At 39.4% G+C, this 17038-nt stretch overlaps 1 protein-coding gene across 2 annotated transcripts in view; it reads left to right on the forward strand.

Annotated features, from left to right (window-relative positions):
* Positions 1-17038, forward strand: part of GNAS (GNAS complex locus) — a 140138-nt gene that overhangs the window by 99228 nt on the left and 23872 nt on the right. For both annotated transcript variants that reach the window (XM_032704623.1, XM_032704624.1), the window contains one exon: positions 3632-3729. In XM_032704623.1, coding sequence (XP_032560514.1) covers positions 3632-3729 — 98 coding nt within the window. The remainder of the gene's footprint in view (positions 1-3631; positions 3730-17038) is intronic.

The following is a 17038-nucleotide window of genomic DNA, read 5'->3' on the forward strand; positions in this document are numbered from 1 at the left end:
TTCAGGAAATTTTCCTGCTACTTTTGGTTAATTTGTTTCCTAACGCATTATTTTTAGAGCTCTCGTACAAATTAGACCTATTTAAATCAAAACAAACCCTGTTGCTAACTTGATTTTTCTAGTGGCCTCTGAAGCCCCTGTTTTACCTAAATACCTCACAAATCTTGTGGTTTTACTTGCCTTCCCTGTGAGTAGCCCCAGGCTACGTTCCATGATTCAGATGGGATGCTGAGGATTTCTTGTGTTATTCTTTCTCTTAAATATTATTTCAGAATTGTGGTTAGTGTAGGTGTATTGGGGAGGAGGGAGAATTTGTTTTTCTTGCAACCAGTTACTATGTCTTAATTCCAGAATCAGTCACTACTGTAAGGAGGCTCCTAATAAAGCAAGGGGGGAACTCTGCAAACCTGGTTCTGCCTTTGCTTTGGTGAACACCTTCCTAGTTTATAGTTGTGTAACCTGGGTCAGCATTAGCCCCAACATGTGTGAAGATGTATTTGATGTGGCCTAAAGACAAAAAGTGGTTTGTTAATAAGAGGCCTTCATATTTGATTATTACAAGTCATGTAGTTCGGTTTTTAAAACAAAATTAATACAAACAAATGACAAAAAAGACCAAAAGAAACATCAAAAAGCCACCCCCAAAAACCCCCACTGTGTCCTGGTATAATAATCTATTACTCATTACTTGCTGTAGATCCTGATTTTGAAATGCCAATAAAAAGTTCAAAGAATGTGGACTTAAATTCTTTTTCCATCCCACATGGACAGTTAATAACCATACTGAGGAGATTGCCTAAGCATTGCTGGTTATAGTTCAGATTAGCAGGACAGGCATAAAGGCAGTCTTAAATATTTTATTGCTAATTTGGCCTAACAAGGCACAAACATTGATCTTTATCCCATTCTTGTAACTCACATATTTTCTTAGAAGTTAAAACTACCTTTAAAACACAGGGAGGACTCTTCTAAACAATATGTAACTGCTCTGGTAAACTAAATCCTGGGCTTTTGATTATCAATGTGTTTATGCTAAGGCCAGGAACTGGGTTTATTTTTCATCTCATTTAAAGAGTCTGGTTGTGGAAACTACTCCCAACTGTTTCTCCACGAGGTATGATGGAGTTTGGAAGTTCTTTGAAATAATTGGTTTGTGTCAGCTCTCTGCCAGAGTGTCATAGTTACAGTGAGAAGCAGTAATGAGGAAGGATTTTTGAGGCAGAGTTTGTGACTTCTTTTATTAAGGCACTGCCTGTTTTTCACTTTATATCTACATTTGATGATGAAGAATGTTTTACTGTGCTCTCTGTAAACTAACCTTTGCCTAGTATTTGTTTACTTACTATAAAGCAGGATGAAGTGAGTATTTGGGGGCATATTTGGATATAATTGGCTTGGCAGATGCTGACCCCAGTTTGAAGCAGATGTCTGTTTTAGAAGTATATTTCTGCCAAATAGTTAATTAACCATCTGAAGTCTGGTGTAAGTTATCTTGATGAGAATTTTAAGTGGTATCTGTCCATTTGAAACAGCTGCTGTTTCAGCAAAAAAAAAAAATCTTGTACAATTGCTGATTCAATTTTTCAATTTCCCAGCTTTGTAGTAATAAGTTGAGTGAGTCATATGATGTTCTGTATTGTACTACTGTTACTTTTGAAAATAAATATAGAAACCTACCCCAAAATGGGCTTGGTACAAATATAGTGAGATTGCAGATAATTCCCCTTCTCCCCTTTCCTTTCTCTTCCCTCTCCTTTTTGCTTTGGAAAGCTATTTTCCTCACTGTGCTGTGACAGAGTTGTAGATTGAAGGGAGTTAACAGTCTCCCAGCTGCCAAGAAATTGGAAATCTTCAAAATTAAATCATCCAACAAACATAATTCCAGCAACGGGAGACAGAAAACTGGACTGGAATTAAGATTTTGATTAATCTCTTATGTCCTTTAATAGCAAAAGCAAATGGTTGTACAGTCTGCAAGTACTAAAAATCAAGTAAAATTTTCTTACCTACTTATGCAGTAAATTTAACTGGTCTTTTTGTTCATGAACAGTTCCTAAAAGCATGGAACAAAATGAAAAGATGCATCAGATGTTTATACTGTATATAAACAAAATCTCTATATTAAAAGAAACCAGGACAAAATGTAGAAGTGTATGTTGCATTTACTATGGCTGGTGTCTATGTGCAGCTAGTGAGTATTTAATAGCAATAAAAGCAAGACCAAATTTACATCTGATAGGCTGTTTCCATCATTGGTATTCACAGTTGTAAGATCACACAGTCACATATGATCTTATACAAGAAGAGGATGCTTTGAAAATCAGCGTCACTAAATTTCCTTTAAGATGCCATTATGCATCTTTAAAGGATCTACTGTGCTGTGCAGTTCAGGTGTTAGTTAACATTCTGATAGGAAAGGGAATTTTTTTAAAGATATTTTCAAGTGAAACCTTTAAAGTCATATTTGGATGTGCCCTTTCTTTCTTTATACTACACTGATAGTAAAAGAATGTGAGAGACTGATATCCCAAGAGATGGAAGAACCTTGAAGCAGTAAAATGGCTATTCAAGATACGTTCTTTTTCTTTAAAATAATTCTACTGTTGAAAAAAGACTGGAGGGGGAAAAATAGAATATAGACAGCAACTATTTTAAAGGTCTTATGCTGTTCTGGATTAAAAAAAATTATTTGGAATAAGCTACCTGAGCCACTTAAAATAAAAGTATTTAGTCCAAAACACTTTAAAACCCTGAGAGAGAGCCAAGAAAAGCCCATGGTCGTTGATAAAAGGAATGCCCACAGTGCTGTGTGTGTATTTAAGTCATCAGGCTGCTGCTGTTCTTTCTAAGTATTCAGAGTTCTTAGTGATAGCCAGAAATACAATTACATGTTACACACGCCTTGTTGGAGCCAAAGTGAATCTTTTATATATATAAAAAAAAGGGCTTCTGGTTGTGTTTTATACTTGTGTTGTTACAAGTTCAGCAAAGCTGAAGCGTTGCATTTTTGGCTGTCTGCTTTCGTATCTTGGCTTATAATTTTTAAGGTTGAGACAAAACAAGATCTGGCCTTGTATGATTGTATTTCTTCCATAGTTCAATGTCTTTTTACACTGTAAAAGAACAAATTTTGCAGATACTCTGACTTAAGTGATACAGACTTAACTAAGGTACAGATGTCTACATGGTCCCTGAAGGTACTCACTAAATTGCAAAGTCATGTAAAACCTAATCATCATTTGCTACCTCTATGTAAGAATTACCAAGGAGTGTTTCACTGAAGAAGAAAAAATTGTGTCAGCCACATAAATGTAACATACAGTGGAATCATGAGTTAGAGAACAAATGTACCAATTAGCATTGATTGTTAAAAACAGAGTTGTCATTAATGAGAAGTTAACCCTTCTTATGTTTGGATTCAATAAAAGTGGTGGAGAAGCAATTCTTTAAGTGTTACAGAACGTTAAGCTAAGAAAGCCAACTGAACTTGTAGTCAGGTTCTAAACACTGTTTAAAGATTTTGTTAAATATGCTGCTGTTTCCCGTTCATTGCATCATTTAATGATATGTTACTGTTTGCTGATGCTCCTCATCTATAATCCATTTTGCTAATAGTGTTTTCCTCTTTCAGGAGTTTTATGAACACACAAAAACACTTTGGCAAGACGAAGGTGTGAAAGCCTGTTATGAGAGATCTAACGAATATCAGCTGATTGATTGTGCACAGTAGTAAGTATTGCTTCCAGTGGACTGGAGATGGTTTTGTCACTGACTGGTAATGACTGTGATTTGCATGTCCTGGTGATTATTTTTCCATGCCTTGGAAAAGGAATGTCTGCTACAGAGAGAATTCTTGGTAATCAGCTATTCAGAGAGGTGGTTCAGTTAGACAGTGTCTACACTGAGAACCTTGCAGATGCTTTCAAATGGTCTTAATACAGGCTGACCCTTTAATGAGGGGACAGTTATATTGTCTCAAAGGCTGAATTTCCTACCTCTCCCACCTCAGGTGCTGCAGCAAGTTTCAGAAGTTCCAAAGTACGTTGGTATGAAATAAGCCCATGTTTGTCACTTTAGTTTCTAGTGCAGTTTATTTATCCAAAACCAAAGAGATGGCAGCAGCAATCACGGAAGGCAGCCTGTGATCAGTCACCAAGACTTCTCCTGATGTGCCTTCCTGCACATATCTGAGAGATTCATTCTCCTCTGGTATTTACACCACTGTGATAATTAGTATTGTCTTGAGACACTGCTGCATGTTTGCAGTTACTTATCACATACAGCAACATACTGTGGCTCAGAATTTTGTGGCAAAGTGCTCGTGATAACTGTGACCTTCCCTGGTATTTTTGTTGTGTTGCGCTCAAGAATTGCAGGACTTATATTTGGAATATATTTAATAGTTAAAAATATTATTTCTTAGTTTATACTCTACTTCTTTTGGAGAAGCTGAAGTAAGGTTTAATGGTCACAGACATGCAGGTTTCTCTTTTCACATGATGATGGGCAACTGCAGTTTGTCTCGTGCTGCATCTCTGAAAGAGCACTTGATGAAATAAAATCTATATGGTTCTTTTTTTGTTTGCTTGTTTAGGTAGACTGAAAGGTAAATCAACAATTAGCTCTGTTTGAAAAGAGACAAGAGAGATAATTTTACTATGACTTGCACAGCTCTAGGTCTGTAGGAGCCCCTTTGAAGTTTTGCCATTGTTTCCAGTGTGAATTTGTTTGATGTGCAGTGATGTCTTTTGCATTAGGTGACTTATGTTTGATCATTTGGCACAGAGGTTTTTGCAAGTTCAGTTGCTACAAAATAAAAAATTACTACAAGATTTTCATTTTCAGTCAACTATCCAGTAAATTTTGTGTTTCTAGCGTAAAGTTGATAGAAGTGAGGAAAAGCTGGGTTTGTTTCTGGTGGTGCTTGGTTATCTCTTTCTGGTTAGTGTTTAATAGTCAGCTTCTGTGCTGGGAAGAAGTAAATATTGTTGAGCACTAAGAGGGTTTTGTGTTGCCCTTTCTTGAAAGAGGAACAAATTTTGTTCTGCCCTGAAAGCACAGAAGAAAGCTAAAATTCTTATCATCCCTGGACATTGACTTTTTCATGGATCAGCAAGGGAAGTGGCCTTCATGATGGCTTTACCATCCTGCTCCATCTAGTGGAACACTTAATTCTACATCATGGGCTGTTGAGCCAAAAATAAACCTTGAACATTGCTGACAAATTAGATTTTTTTTTTCTAGGAAAAAAAAAAAAAGATATTACAATCTTGCAGAAGGAGCTTTCTAATTGTTAATTTTGGTAGTTCTTGTCCTTTCTGGCATTTTTGACCATGCAGTGGTATTGGTTTTAATAGCAGAAAATGCATACTAGGAGACTTTTTTTTGGCAAAATGTTGGCTTGGAGGATAACATCACTTTGAAGTGCTGAACTTGTTCTTATCAAATTAAATTTAAAAAGAGACTTGACAAAAATTATTTCCTATAAAATCTGACTTGATTGATACCTCAAAATAACCCTAGTGAGCACCCACCAACAAAAATGTAGCAAAGGCAAAATATGAAATGTAGTTGAGATTCATCAAGTAAGGACTGTTGAAATTTGAGTGTGCAAGCTGCTGTTGTTAGAGCTAATAGAAGTTTAAAAAGAAAGTTGAGCAAACTGTTGGGCTTGTCAGCTTTTTCAGAGAGCAGTTTTGGGTTCTGAACACTATTCCTTTTTGAAGTCCCCATTTAAAACAAGAAAGGCATACGGGAAATGGGAGATGGAAAAGTGGCTTTTCTCTTTCAAGATCAATCCAGTTCCAGAAATCCTTTCTTGCTCTTGAAAGTTGAATAAATTCTTAAATATTAATGGATTCTTTGTTCAGTGAATGGCTTTAAAATTCTAAACATTTCTTGTTCACAAAAGTTACTTCTCAGAGTTGTTTGCAAAAAAATTTAATTTTTTTCAACTGTCATTCTTTGAAGTGTGAATTGCTTAGTGTAAAGTTTGTCTTGGTATGGGCTCATTTAACATTCTGCATTTTTTAAAAATGAACATTTTTTTCACTGTTGTGACACAGTTATATATAGGAGGCTTTGCAAGGAGATTCTGCCAAGTGTTTAAAAATCAATTTTGCCTGTCTTTTAGCAGGGAATAACGAGTACTGTGTATCTTACAGGGCCTTGTTTGTCTTTCAGAAATGTCAGTATCAGAATAGAATTTGTTTCTGCTTCTGCCCCACCTGCATGAAATGTGTGCAGAGCTTGGGGGATCCTGGAGAGCTCAGGGAGAGGTCTGTCCTCGGGGAGGGGGCACATCCCAGGGCTCGTGTGGCAACTGTTCCAGGCAGCCTCCTGCCTGCTGTGCTTTGGGAACTGGCACGAGTCCTTTCCCTCCTATTTCCTTCTTTCTCAGTGGGATGAGGGTGGCACTAAGGTACAGGGAAGGCCGTGAGGACTTACCTTGTCCCCTTCTGTCTGTCATTGCTGCTTTCCCAATTGTACTTTTCATGGATAGAAGCTGATTCTCCACGGGGACAGTTAAGCTGTAGTCCAGGAGAAGGTCTTTTCAAAGTTCAGGGCTCGATGGCACAGCTGCAGGAGGCATCTGGAAAAGAAAGATGTTCAGGAGATGGCGGCTTAAACATCTGCAGAGTTTGTGCTGAGGAGAGAAGGGAACTTTCTGGTGGGTCAGGAGCTCTCCTGGGTGGACAGAGCACAAAGGCAAAGCCTCTTTTTGCTGCATGTTCATTCCCAAGAAAGTGGGAACAAATATTCTCAGCCTAATGTGTTGTATCTCCCTAACTTAAACGTAGGTGCTCAGAGTCTGGAAATGGTATTTGTCACCTGTTGCTGAGCAGTAACTTTAAATACTGCAGTGCTTTCTGCTGAATCACTACAACTCCATGTCTCCCCATAAGAAGTGACCATTAATACACACTCTTTTCGTTGCTCTGCCGAGTTCCTGGTTGTGTTGGCTCAGGAAAGACCAAAAGCCACAGGTACCTTCCCATTTCCCTGCAGTTGGGATCTTTGGAGGTGTGAAGCTGGAAGGCCCGGCCAGTAACCTCATCTGTTGGAGAGCCCTTCTGGTATCCTGCCCTTTATCCTCAAGCTCCCTGGCTAAATGAAAATGTCACTTTGGAGTAGCCCTGTTCATTTTGAAAGAGTAGCTGCCTCTGCTCATCATGAGCTTTACTGTACTTCCTGTCGAGGCATATTTGACAGTCTCGAGAGGCAAGGAAAGGAAAGGCAGCTTGTTTCCCTTTTCTAAACTGGACTTACCAAGTAATTAGTTTCATTTCTGCTTTTAGAACAATGTGGTCTGTGAGGTTGTCTGCAGTTTGTCTCTGAGAGGAATGTATTCTGAGAGGAGGGAGCATTATCTATGAGGAGGGCAAATTTCATTGCTCTTGCATCTTGCAGGGATTTACACAGAGGAGAAGGAGTGTTCCTGCTGAAGCTGCCATGTGATCCTGCTCTTGGCTAATAATAAACAGAAGAACACAGAAGTGTCTAGAATACAGAAAATCCCAAACGATGTTAAATTATTTACCATCGTTCATATTTCTTCCCTAAAGGCAGAGGATTGCATTTTATTTAAAATATTAATATCAAAAATATAGGAGCCATTTCCGCTGTGACGTGCCAGGACCTGTTTGACAAATCTGTGCCTTCTGTCAAATACGAACAAACGTGATCTCTTTGAAGTGCTGTTGTTGCTAATACTTCTAGCTCAGGTTTCATTTGAGGAGCTCTGGTCTTAAAGACTCACAAATACACAGCAGAGTAGTCAGAGTAAGAAGGATCTTTCCCTCAAACAGGCATGTGCTGTTTGTGGCATGAGGACATGAAGGATTGACACCGTGCTGGAAGGTCTGACCCAAAGTCTGAGGATGGTCTGGAGAAACTTACTTTGATGTCAGTAGCAAATCAAAAGCAAAGCCTGGGTACATGAGCCTTCTGCTGCTTTTCCTAGAGTTGCTAATATTAGGCTGTGCCCACAGATCCTTAAATTTTTGCTTTAGTAGCCTTGGCCACTAATTTGAATTCGTGCTTCATTTTACGCTGTGCTTTCTCTGCGTACGAATCTCCTCGCTGGCGCTTCCTGGTTTTGGCTGGGGTGGAAAAGGAAATAATGTGAGAGACAGTCTTTGCAACCCATTTCACACCCTCTGATATCAGGAAGGGCTGGAAGTAGCACGAGAGAGCCCATTCTCACGCTATTTCCTGCCGCCAGCTCTTCTCCTGCCGCTGCCATTTCGGGAAGGAGAAGGCGCAGGGAGGCGGCTGCTCGAGGTGCGGAGTCGCGGTTCTCCAACTTCAGCACCAGCAGAGCCTCTCTCTGATACCTTGAAACTCTGCCAGGCTGCTCCAGAAGGGTTTTATGAGAAGTATTTTTTAAGATGTTTGTTTTTAAAATACTTATCAAAGAAAGGAGGGGAGTGCAGCTATTAACCGACTGCTGTGCGGGGCTGCTGAAGGATCAGCGCACGTGGACACACTGGTTTTTTAATTTCTAACGTGTTATGAGTTGTAAATTCTTTATATTTTTATTAAGATTTATGGTGTGTTTTATTTCTGGATTTTCAGACTTGCAGAGAGCAATTAAGAGCCCCGATCTGAGCACTTAATGATTTTCTTCCATGTTGATTTCACTTCATGACAAAGTTCCCTTCATGGAACATGTAGTAAAGTGTGTTTGCTCAAAGTCTCACCTTTTTAAATAGTGGCTGATTTATCAGGGGTACTACTGTTAGTCTAGTTTCTTATTCATATTATTTATTACTTTTTTTTCCCTTTACTTTCTTTCCATTGGATATGATTTTGACAGAGTGGTTTCTCTTGTCTCCTGTAGCTCTCTAAGCCATGTCTGCATGCTCACATTCAACAGCACAGGAATTTCCCTGGCCTTTATTCCTGGCATATATGAGCTTCTTACGGACAGTAACAGTTATACTGTTAAACATTCCCATGAGGAAGAATAATAGTCATGTCCCCTTTTGCTGATCTAAAGCTGATGAGCTTGTCTACTGCTGTGTGAATTCCTTGGCAAGCCAGGGAGTAGACCCAGATCATCTAACTTCTAATTCTTGGTCTCAATTGTAAAACCCACCTTACTTTATTCTAGAGTGCTTAGAGATAACTGAATTAGGGTCTTCTCCCTGCCTGAGGGAACATAGAAGTTCATATTTTAAACAAGGTTAAATTTCAATTAAAATAAGAAGAATACAACCCAGGTTATACTTTTCTTGCAATCCAGTGGGGTATTAGGTACAGAAATAGGTTGCTGTAGATGATTGGAAGCACAGTAGCTCCTGTCTTTTTGTGACTTCAGTGAAGTCACTACTAACAACATGAGTCCAAATATATAGTAGCTGAATTATAGCCAACTTCTCCATGTGTGTGCCCTTTCTTGCTGACTGTCAATAGCAGGGATGTGCCTGCTGGCAAGTGCTCTGAAAACCAGATTACCTAAATTTAGCCAGTAAATGGATTATGAATCCAACACATGTTCCCACTCTTGTCACAGCTAATCATAAATTCATAATTTCAAGCTATGCTCAACCCCAGATAAATTTCTCTGTCTTCAAAGTAAATTACATCCTAGCATGAAGCAAGACAAAACGAAAGGTGTCCTGGAACAGGTTGAGTGTTATGAATTAGGTAAGGAAAATACAAAGGTGATTGCCATAATGGCCAAAAGACCTTTGCAAGTCCAAAATGTGAATAACTGAAGTCATACTCCAGGTTTTTGGTGATGCCCACTGCATTGCTCTGAATCACTGTGAAGGGGTTTAGCTGTTTGCTCCGAGAACCCGATTCTGCCTCCACCTTTGCTCACTCTGACACTTGTAGCCCCACGGGCCCATTGCCTTTATTCATCTGCTGCTTTTATTTCTCCTTTGTTCCACACATCTGTTCATGTGCCAGTTCCTTTCTGGCCTTTGGCTGCAGATGGAGCTTCCTTTCCCTGTCTAGTTGTAAATACTGGAGATTTGCCTTCAGCTCGAGGCTGGGCTGACCTGATTGAGGAGCGTGAAATAGCTGCGTTGGAACTTGTTCCCCAATTTCCTGACCCAGTTCTGCATCCAAACACTCAGACTTTGCCTTTTAGTTTAAAAACATCTCTTGCTAGTGCCTGCAAGAGTTAAGGATAAACCCTGGTGTTCATTTGGTGCTTGATTCAGTGAAAAGGGATCTTCATTTCTCAGTGTTACATTTGGTTTCATGTGCAAATGGAGCACTTGCTCACACAACAGCTATTTCTTAGTTACAGTAACATTCACAGGCACAACATTTGCTCAGGTTAGGCATGCACTGGATCAAGAGTATTTTCCAAAGTTTGGCATTTTATTTAAATAAAATTTACCCATAAGGTAGTATTTTTTTCCTGAGATCATAAGCAGACGCCCACATGATTTGGTCAGTAGACTGCTGTGCTCCTCTAACAGAGAAGTTTCATTTTGAATGTCAGAAGAAGATCAGGAGAGTGTCAGGAAGGAAGAGTTTGATAACAGACATATTGACATTTTAGGTAGAGGAAAATACTGTGTGGAGTCTAATGTGTAGTTTGCTCAGGATATATCTCCACTGATACTTTCTTTTAGTAGTCTACTTTGAAAGCAAAGTTTACCAAAGAATGTGAATGTGTAAGTAAGTACTGCTGTCTAAACCTAAGAATGATGCATATTCAGAAGATAATTCTGTACTAAAAGTATTTGGCTACAGTCCAGAATTCTGCAGACAAAGTTCTTCAGCCCAATTTCTTGATGGGTGGCCTATACTCATAATGTTAATTAAGAGAGTTAAAAATAATTCACTGAAGAGAAGAACAGATTCCTTGTTAGTACTGGTAAAAATGGCAACATGTTGTTTGAAAAAGAATATGATGCCTGCATCACCAAATGATTTTAAACATACAGATAAAAGGCAAAAATGTGCAGAATCCCTGAGATTTCTGTTTCAAAAGAGAAAATAAAATAATCTTGAGCCTTTTTTTTAAAGCAAATATCGGACGCATATTTTTGTAATTGCTTTCAAGTCTGTTTGGTTCAGTGGTGTCTGGATTTCTTAGTCAACATATTTCTGATACCTGTTCAGGCTTCTGCTTTGTTTTTTGTGGCTCTGTTCTCTGCAAACCTAGAAATGCAAATGCAGTGGAATTTTTTCTGTGGGTGAAGGGAAAGAGTTGAAATGTAAGGAGATGGAATATAAGCCAAAACCTTCTGTTAATTAAACTCTTACTAATTTCTGCATTTTAATGGCAACAGGTTCCTCATTCCTTCCCACTGTTTTCTTTTCCCGCCCTCAAAAGTTTTTGTTGTGGCATTAAGTAATAGTGTGAGAGAATATGCAAGAAATGTATGAAAAAACATCTTTTACCCACTGAGGGGTTTGGAGGAGATGCTGTGAATATTATATTGGTCTCTTGCTCTGTTGATAGGTACGAGTTTGTAATAGAATGGGAATTAGTGAACAACACTGGCTCTGCACATAACTGGGTATTTGTATACAGATTTATGCCTAAAGCTAAACTTAACTGGGGTTTGTGTTGCAAAACAGGTAGAGAGTTGCCACCCTGAAAAGTAGTGTTACCAACTTCTAATCAAGGAGTTGTGTAGGGTTGACTTTTGTTGATTATTTTGCTTGATGATTTGTTAAGTTTTGAAACGTCATAAATAATTTTCCATCTAATTAAAATGACCAGTATTTGTCAAACAACTAATATATTAGTAAACAAGATGTCTTGTGCAGTCACAGCCCTGACTCAGTGTGCAATCCATTTTGAGAAATTCATCACAGTTGTTACAGACTTGACACAAAATAATTTATTAAAAACATTAAATGTAGCTACTACCATAGTATTCCCACACAATTTTATTTTTCTTTCGTGATTGTAAAGATTAAAAGAAAATTCAAGAGCCTGGATTCACTTTTACAGGAACTCTCCTCCTGTGAGTTAATTCATTAACAACAGGTTTCACAAGCGTTGCTGATTGTGTGGATTCCTTGGGGTTCTGCTGAGCAGCCTTTCATCCTTCCAGCGATGCCTCACATTCCTGGAGCGAGGGGATCTCACATTGTAGTAAACACTGGCTTGGGCTCCTCTTGCAAAGCTGATGGGCAGACCATTGGTGCATTTACTGCAGGACAGGCCCAGTGCTGGAGGAGGTTTGACATGTGCAGAAAGTCAGACAAGTGGCAAAGCTTGGGATTGTCAGGTTTGCCTTTGCCTTGTGTGGATCTTGCAATGATATTGCTCTTTTTTCCTATATTTTTATTTTCTCTAGGCCCAGAATATACCTTTTTAATGTAGGGAAAATGCAACAAATCCACCCTAAAAATAACTCCGTTTACTGCAGGTGAGACTTCTGTAATGGCATTGCTCAAAACACACATTTCAAGAAAATCAGAATGAGTAAAATAGTAGATTATTGTGTACACAGTAATCCTTCAGTCCTCTGGTTTTTGTGAAGACAGGTAGTGGTCAGTCTGAACTGGGAATGAATGAATGAATTCGGCCAGAGTGACTTAGGGTGAGAAGTTAAATAAGAGGAGGAATTGTGTCTATGTAAACGCTGTGAGGTTGTCATTCACCCAGGGTGTACTAGACAGTTGTATTTATTCAAGTTTTACCCATTAATATAAAAAATGTACTCAGTCTTACTATAAAATTCCCATAACCTTATTAAAAAACAGAGCAAGCGACATCTTGAATTGTGAGTATGAGCCTTCATGGTGTAAAAAGTCTTGGATTTTACTGTAGCAATGAAAAACCATAGCTGTCAAGTGGTGAGAATCAATCAAAGCAACTGTTAAAACTCTTATTGGTTCCTGAGAATTAATTTTCACTCACCCTTCCTTCCCATGCTGGTGTAATGTCCCTTTGTTCAGAGAAAGCCCTGAACGAGGGTTGTTTTGAGCTGTGGTTCGAACAAACAATTCAATATGAGACAGAAACAAGCGGAATAAAAGACTTCCACAGAGGCTGGAGCAGCCTTGCCCAGGAATCCCTCCTGCAGGAGGAAGATCTACAGGCACAAAATAGAGAGCAAGCTATAAATAAATGCTTGAGGAAATAAGAAGGAGCGAGGCATTGATTGCATCGTTTTTGCATTGCCTGTGTCAGGCCGGAGTGACGTTCCTGGGTGGATTTGGTGGTAGGAGTGCCGGGATGGCTGATGTGGGGTGCAGTGCTGGTGCACTAGGGGATCTTGAGAGGGAAGACCCCTTGAGTCTGTCTGGCTGCTACTGTGGGAGCCACAGAAAATGCTGCTGCAGCAGTAAAGGGCTGCTGGAACGATGTGCTTCCCGCGCTCTCCCAACGTGGAGCAGGTGTGACTGGTGTTTTTAGGATTTTGCGGTTTACTCACCTTGGTGGGTGAGTAGCTGCTGGAACTTTTTGCCTGACCTTGGGAGCTGCTGGTTCTGGTGTTCACAGAAGGATCAGAAAGCACAACAGCTTTTGTAGCACAGTTGTTTGTTGTTTTTTATGAGAGCTGTTATCGCTCGGGCTGTTCTGCTGCAGAAAAGGAACATCTCAGGATTGGAGGGTGACAATTAGGGGAATACTTTTATCAAATTAAGACCTGAAGGGATACTATAAAACCTCATTAAAGACTTGCTTTTAAAAAAGGATTTAAAACCCAGAGTGTTCTGAAAGATAGAAGGCAACAGAAAATTCCTGATACAAGGATCAAATGAGGCCAGTACATTTGCTGGTACAGTGTGAAAGCGCCAGATTCGATTCCCAATTGTTCCCTGGGCTGAAACACTGCAGATACATCACTGCCAGTCCCAGGGAGAGGGAGCACTCAGTGCTGACTTGCACGTTCTCTCCCTCATTTTCCTCCTCTGGGAACTCCACTGTTCTGTGATCCACCAAAGCCTTTCCTACACTGGGCACCTCAATTTAAATTTCTTTTGTCTGATGCTTGCCTGCATTCACAGGTATTGCTGAAGTTACTGGTTTTGAGAGACCCCTGACAAAGATGTCTGCAGTACATTTGGTACAGATTTACCAGCAGGCTCAAAAGTTTATTGAGACCATGTGCTTGCATGCAGAGAACATGGTCATAAAATCCCGACTATAGGAAGGGCAGGCTGAAAATTAAAAAATGGATTAAGCTCATATTAGGTAAAGAAGTTCTCAAACTGATGCTGAGCTTAAGTAATCTTTAAGTACTTTTTATAGTATATGATCAGTTCTAAATAAACTGGAAGAAATTGTTGGCAAATTTTACATGTGATTAAGAATAATTTTATAGCAGGATGTGATTGATAAGTTTTGTGATTTGAAACACCGTTTTTAACTGATTACTTTGTAGTATATTATGCACTGATTTTGTAGCTGAAACGTGTTAGAATTATATTTAACTGTGTTAACTGTGTTTGTATTGTAGTACACTAATTAAGTCTCCGAGAAGGGTTTGCACCATCAAAGCTAAATTTTAGTGTGTTCATTACACAAGTGAGGGGGTTCAGTGTCTGGGTGATAATTTACACTTGAAACATGTTGGCTGCCCAGCAAAATTTCCTGTGAAGTGCCTTGGGTACTCCACAAGTTTTCCCTTCCCCCCGAGGGTTCATGTAAACTGCAGCCCAAGGAAAAGCTAGAAAAGGGCTATTTTTAGGAAAGCTGCTGCAGCTGGGGGAGGGAAGGAGCCTTGGGTCCTAGAGGAGGGTCTGGAGGAGCTTGGTGCTGGCAGGACCCACATCCAGTCCAGGTCAGGTGGCCAAGTCCTGCTGTGGGATCTTGACTGAGATTTGTTTTTACAAAAAATAAAAAGTAAAATCTTTCTGAAGCCTAAGTAATATATATAAATAAACGAAAATAGCAATATACGTGCAAAATCCCCGTGATGTGTTAATTTCCCTTTTTGATTGTTTGTTTATTGTTTTGATTGTTCAATTATTGTTATTAATGTTGGTAATACTTGCTAAGTTGCTCAATACCACGCTGTCCACCACTTCTGCTGCTAAGGCATCTCAGAGGGATTTTAATTATTTATAGTATAAAATATCAGGGACTGTGAGCATCTTGAAGCTTCGTATCTGGCAAGGCAATTTCCTTACATGGTTTCATGAAGAGTGTGGCTGTTCTCTGGATATTCTTACATCAAATTGAGTCTCATGAGTGAGCCAATGTTGCTCGAGTCTCCAGGTTGTTGTTTTATTTTGGTCTTTTCATTAGCTCTGCCTATCAGTACGTGTACCATGAAAAACAGATTTTGCAGTTAAGGTGTGCAGTCTCCTTTCTTTTGCCCCAGAGTGGCTTCTTGTTTCTTTTGAAGGACTCACTGTTCCCCTCTGTTCCACAGAGCTGAGCTGCTTTAGGATACACACATTTTGTTATCAAAGGCCAGACTTGGGTGAAACATAGTTTCCCCATTGTTTTGATATATTTCTTATTCAAAAAAAATATGAAAGCTCACATCTGCAAAAACCACTGGATGATTTTGGATAGTGTGAGGTTTTAAATGAAATCAGATGAGTGAAGGGTGATCAATCTTTCGTGGTACTAATGCCAAGAAGTATTGCAATGTCATCAAGCATCTTGACATGATGAAGTGGTTTGGTAGGAGTGAGAGGATGGATTTAGAGATCTGTTTTAGCAGCATAGATGATATATTCCCCAAATGGGCATTCCAGACTCTAGGATCTTGGCATGTCACATGAAAATGTAGTTGTTAGTATGTTAGTGTATTTTCAATGCTAACTCTAATTCTCTACCCCTGTTGTTCAAAGTTTTTTCAGAGATCAGGTGTATGGTACGTAGGAGTGTAAAATGGACTCATTGGTGTCACAGTATGTTATCAAGGGAACCAGTATTTAAAATGTCTAGTTTTAAAGAGCTATTTGGAGAAGAACATGTCAGATTAAAAGTCACTTTATTGTGATTTATGTAGCTGTTTCATGGAAGAGGCAAATCTCAGAACTCCTCTGTGCTCTTTTAGAGCTCTTGGCTAGGTACGAGCCTTGACACTTCTCCATTGCCTCTGGAGTACTTCCCTGTCCACCTCTCTTCTACGGAGCTGAACGTACTCTAGGATCCAAGCAGTGTGTTCTCCTTTATGGTTTTCACCAGCTCTCTTCAGACATTTTGTGCTCCATTTCTATTTTCCTCCACAGTCTCCTCTCCGAGCACGTTGTGGATTGTGCAGCTGCACAGAGACATTCCCAGCGCATGAGGAGGGTGACTGGGGATCAGGCAGGGAAAAACAGGGCAAGGCAGGACTGGACAGGACAGGTCAAAGCAGAACTGCTCTCATTAAACTAAAAAAAACCCCAACCAAACCCCAAGCTTGGCCCTCCACCAATTTTTAGGATCAGAAAGGTGTTGAGCCATTTCCCAGTTTCAATCTGATTGGAGCCGAGCCTCAGCAGACGCTTGGGAAGCTGTAGCTCCACTGCTGCTTAATTGCTTCTTGTTTTGAAGGATAATTAGGAACTTTATTTAAAAATAGTAACTTTAGTGTTCAGTCCATTAAATTTGTCACCAAGATAATTTCATTAGACTCCCAGCTGTTTTCTTATTGGAATTGTGAACTAAAAATAGGTAGGATTTCTGCTGTTGTGTGCAGAGGCTGGTACCTCCATTTCAGCTCTGACTTTCCCTAATGATGTGAAATGTGTTTGTTTCCCTCAGAGCTTTCTTCTGGGCTGAATTTAAGAAGGTCCTGCTAATTATGCCAAAATTGTGTACTGCGGTTTTCTGATAAAGTCACGTGGCTGTGAAGAATATGAAACCGATTTCCCTCAAGACAAGTCTTACAAATGAAAGATTGATGCCACACCCAGTACATTTTTCTTTTTCACCAGTCTGTAAGAGATGTTTGTAATAGTTCAACAAATACCTTTTAAAAACAAACAGACACTAATGAACACAGGTTTGTTACTATTATTATGAGGGGTGTGATTTACCCTCTCAGCGCAGTTCTCATGAGCAGTCCCTTTGTTGTGCATAATTGAAATCACAATGTAGATTGTGAGATAATGTGACAATTACCGTGTTTATATTGTATGAAACACGGGTTTTTTTGAAACAAAC

Source organism: Chiroxiphia lanceolata, chromosome 17 (assembly GCF_009829145.1).
Source record: "Chiroxiphia lanceolata isolate bChiLan1 chromosome 17, bChiLan1.pri, whole genome shotgun sequence".
NCBI lineage: Eukaryota > Metazoa > Chordata > Aves > Passeriformes > Pipridae > Chiroxiphia > Chiroxiphia lanceolata.